Source organism: Pan troglodytes, chromosome 13 (genome assembly GCF_028858775.2).
Source record: "Pan troglodytes isolate AG18354 chromosome 13, NHGRI_mPanTro3-v2.0_pri, whole genome shotgun sequence".
Classification (NCBI taxonomy): domain Eukaryota; kingdom Metazoa; phylum Chordata; class Mammalia; order Primates; family Hominidae; genus Pan; species Pan troglodytes.
In genome coordinates this window covers 130,013,166-130,017,060 of record NC_072411.2, presented here as the reverse complement: position 1 = coordinate 130,017,060, position 3,895 = coordinate 130,013,166, and the positions used below count along the sequence as shown (strand labels likewise).

The following is a 3,895-nucleotide window of genomic DNA, read 5'->3' as shown; positions in this document are numbered from 1 at the left end:
GCAGCTGTATCTTCTCTTTCACTTTATCCAGGCTATAGCAACATTTACATGACAGCTCTGCTGGTTTTCTCCTCCCCTTTTCATGGAGTCGGTCATTAATAATAAAATGTGGTATGTCCATACAGTAGAATATTGATCAGCAAAAAAAACCCCGCAAAGCACTGATACATGCTACACACAGATGAACCTCAGAAACTTCATGCTGAGTGAAAGAAGCCAGGCACAAAAGGCCACATATTGCGTGATTCCCCTTTATATAAAATGTCCAGAATAGGCAAATTCATAGAAATAGAAGTGACATGGATGGATGCAGGAACTGGAGGTGGGAAAGGAATGGGGAATGACTGTGAATGCACATGCTTTCTTCCAGGAGTGTGAAAATGCTCTAAAATTAGATTGTGGTGATAGCTGCACGACCCTGTGAGTATAATAAAAGACATTGAATTGTATACCTTACATGGTATGTGAACTCATCTTGATAAAGCTATTTTAAAAAAGGTTACTGAAGGCTGGGTACGGTGGCTCACACCTGGAATCCCAGCACTTTGGGAGGCCAAGGCAGGTGGATCAGCTGAGGTCAGGAGTTCAAGACTAGACTGGCCAACATGGCAAAACCCCGTCTCTACTAAAAATACAAAAATTAGCTGGGGGTGGTGGCAGGCACCTGTAGTCCCAGCTACTCGCGAGGCTGAAGCAGGAGAATGGCTTGAACCCGGGAGGCGAAGGGTGCAGTGAGCTGAGATCACACCACTGCACTCCAGCCTGGATGACAGAAGCTCTGTCCCCCGCCCCAAAAATAAAATAAAATAAAAATATAAAGGTTACTGGGTAGTTGCCCCACACCCAGCTAGCTAAGAGAGAGGTGCATCGGGCCTCCATCCCTGGGGGCAAGGAGAGACCTTCCTTTCTTTTTTTTTGAAACAGAGTCTCGCTCTGTCATCCAGGCTGAAGTGCAATGGCACGATCTCAGCTCACTGCAATCTCCACCTCCCGGGTACAAGCGATTCTTGTTCCTCAGCCTCCCAAGTCTCTGGGATTACAGGCTTGCACTACCATGCCCAGCTAATTTTTTGTATTTTTAGTAGAGACAGGGTTTTGCCATGTTGGCCAGGCTGGTCTTGAACTCCTGAGCTCAAGTGATCCACCCACTTTGGCCTCCAAAAGTGCTGAGATTATAGTCATGAGCCACCGCACCCAGCCTAGAGCCCTTTTTTCCTTCCTGCAATCCATCTTCTCTTTTCCTCCTGGTGGCAAAACTCCCTTGTGGAAAGCATACCTTTTTATGCCACCTACTTCTCTCTTGACACACGTACAGCACCTCAGTTACTTCTAAGAAGAAAATGGCTTCTCAAAATGGGATTCTCTGATCTCCCTGAGTCTTTTAGCCCCGGTTTTGAGAAATTGATACCCCTTTTTTGCCAAATTGACAAAACTCTGAATGGGGGAAAAACAGCCCCCTTTTGGCTCTTCGCTTGTTAACACTTAACTTTGCTCAAATAAAGTGATTTGCGCCAGGTGTGGTGGCTCACACCTGTAATCCCAACACTTTGGGAGGCTGAGGCAGGAGGATTGCTTGAGGTCAGGAGTTTGAGGCCAGCATGGGCAACATAGGGAGACCCCATCTCCTAAGAAGAAAGGAAGAGATTCTGTTCCAAGGCATCTGTGAGCCTGTGGAGTAGACACCATGAGCAAAGCTCACTCTTTCAAGTTGAAAAAACTTATGGACAAGAAGTTATCATTGAAGTTAAATGGTGGCAGACATGTTCAAGGAATATTGCAGAGATTTGAGCCCTTTATGAATCTTGTGATAGATGGATGCATGGAGATGGCAACTAGTGGGCAACAGAACAATATTGGAAAGGTGGTAATACGAGGAAATAGTATCATCATGTCAGAAGCCTTGGCCGGGCGCGGTGGCTCATGCCTGTAATCCCAGCACTTTGGGAGGCCAAGGCAGGTGGATAACTGGTGGTCAGGAGTTCTAGACCAGCCTGGCCAACATGGTGAAACCCCGTCTTTACCAATAACACAAAAATTAGGTGGGCGTGGTGGTGGGTGTCTGTAATCCCAGCTACTCAGGAGGCTGAGGCAGGAGAATCGCTTCAACCCAGGAGGCAGAGGTTGCAGGAGCCAAAATCGTGCCACTGCACTCCAGCTTGGGCGACAGAGTGAAACTCTGTCTCAAAAATAAATAAATAAATGTTAGAAGCCTTGGAATGAGTATAAACAATGGCTGTTCCGCAGAGAAATCCATGTCCTCTCTCCAAAGAGCTCATTTTACTATGATGTAAAAATTAGGTCATGTACATTTTCATATTAGACTTTTTGTTAAATAAACTTATGTAATAGAAAAAAAGAAAAGAGAGAGAGGGAGGGGAGGGAGGGAGAGAGGGAAAGAAGGAAGGGAGGAACGAAGACAGGGAGGGAGGGAAGAGGAAAGAAGGAAGGAAGGAAGGAAGGAAGGAGGGAGGGAAGGAAGGAGGGAGGGAAGGAAGGAGGGAGGGAAGAGAAGGAAGGAAGGAAGGAAAGAAGGAAGGAAGGAAGGAAGGAGGGAGGGCGGGAAGGAAGGAGGGAGGGAAGGAAGGAGGGAGGGAAGAGAAGGAAGGAAGGAAGGAAAGAAGGAAGGAAGGAAGGAAGGAAGGAGGGAGGGCGGGAAGGAGGGAGGGAAGGAAGGAAGGAAGGAAGGAAGGAAGGAAGGAAAGAACGGACAGCCAAGGAATTAGGAAGAGGGCAGAGAGGAATAGATCCTCCCTTCCTCCCTGGGCCGTGCAGCTACAGGTGAGCAGATCCTGAATTTGGCAGGTGCACAGCAGTCGTGAGTGAATCACATGAGAAGCTCTTGGAGCCTCCAGGATGGTGGATTGGTGGCTGCTAAGTTTTTAATGTATGCATCCGTCCAAAAATTCATGTTGGAACTTAAATCCCAAAGTGACAGTGGGAGATGATTAGGCGTGAGGACTCCATCCTTGTGAATGGGATTAATGCCTTTATAAAGAAGCTTCAGAGAGCTGGCTGGTCATCCCATCCCTTCTGCCAATTGAGGACACAGCATTCATCCCCTCTGGAAAGCACAGCAACAAGGAAGCAGATAGAGCAGTGAATCTGCCGGCACCTTGGCTTCAGACTTCCTAGCTTTTGGAGATGGATGAAGAAATAAACTTTTATCATTTATGAATTACTCCATCTGTGGTATTTTTCTATGGCAGCAGGAACAGACTAAGACAAGCCAAGAAAGAAAGAAAGAGAGACAGAGAAGAAAGAAAGAAAGAAAAAAGAAAGAAAGAAAGAAAGAAAGAAAGTCCACTTTTCATAAAAGTAATAATTAATAAAATGTAAACAATTAAAAATATTTGACTCCTCAAAAATATCAAGGTCATTAAAACCAAGGAAAAACTGAGTCACTATCACAGTCCAAGGAGCACTGAAGACACCTGACAACTAAATGTAATGTGGTCTCTTGGAAGGATCCTCAAACCGAGAAAACATATTAGTGGAAAACTAGTGAAACCCAAATAAGGTCAGGAGTTTAGTTAAAATGAATGCGCCAATGTGATTCTCTGTTTTCATCAATGCAACATGGCTATGTAAGTTGCCCACAGTGGAGGTAGCCAGGTGAAGGGCACACGAGAATTCTCCCTACTATCTTTGTAACTTTCCTGTACACCCAAAATTATTCCACAATAAAAGAGCAAAATTGAAAATTGAAAAAAATGTCTATGTACAAGCATAAGTCTAGTTCAAGCAGACTCTTATTATCTTTTTTTTTTTTTTTTTTGAGACAGAGTCTCGATCTGTTGCCCAGGCTGGAGTGCAGTGGCGTGATCTTAGCTCACTGCAAGCTTCGCCTCCCGGGTTCACGCCATTCTCCTGCCTCAGCCTCCCGAGTAGCTGGGAC

General features: G+C 45.5%; 1 protein-coding gene across 1 annotated transcript; it reads left to right on the top strand.

Moving 5' to 3' along the window:
* The first annotated feature begins 1,684 nt into the window (after nucleotides 1-1,684).
* On the top strand, nucleotides 1,685-1,930 carry LOC134808035 (small nuclear ribonucleoprotein G-like). Its single transcript, XM_063791034.1, has one exon. It carries the CDS (start codon nucleotides 1,685-1,687, stop codon nucleotides 1,928-1,930), a length of 246 nt encoding a protein of 81 aa, XP_063647104.1.
* Nucleotides 1,931-3,895: the final 1,965 nt, after the last annotated feature.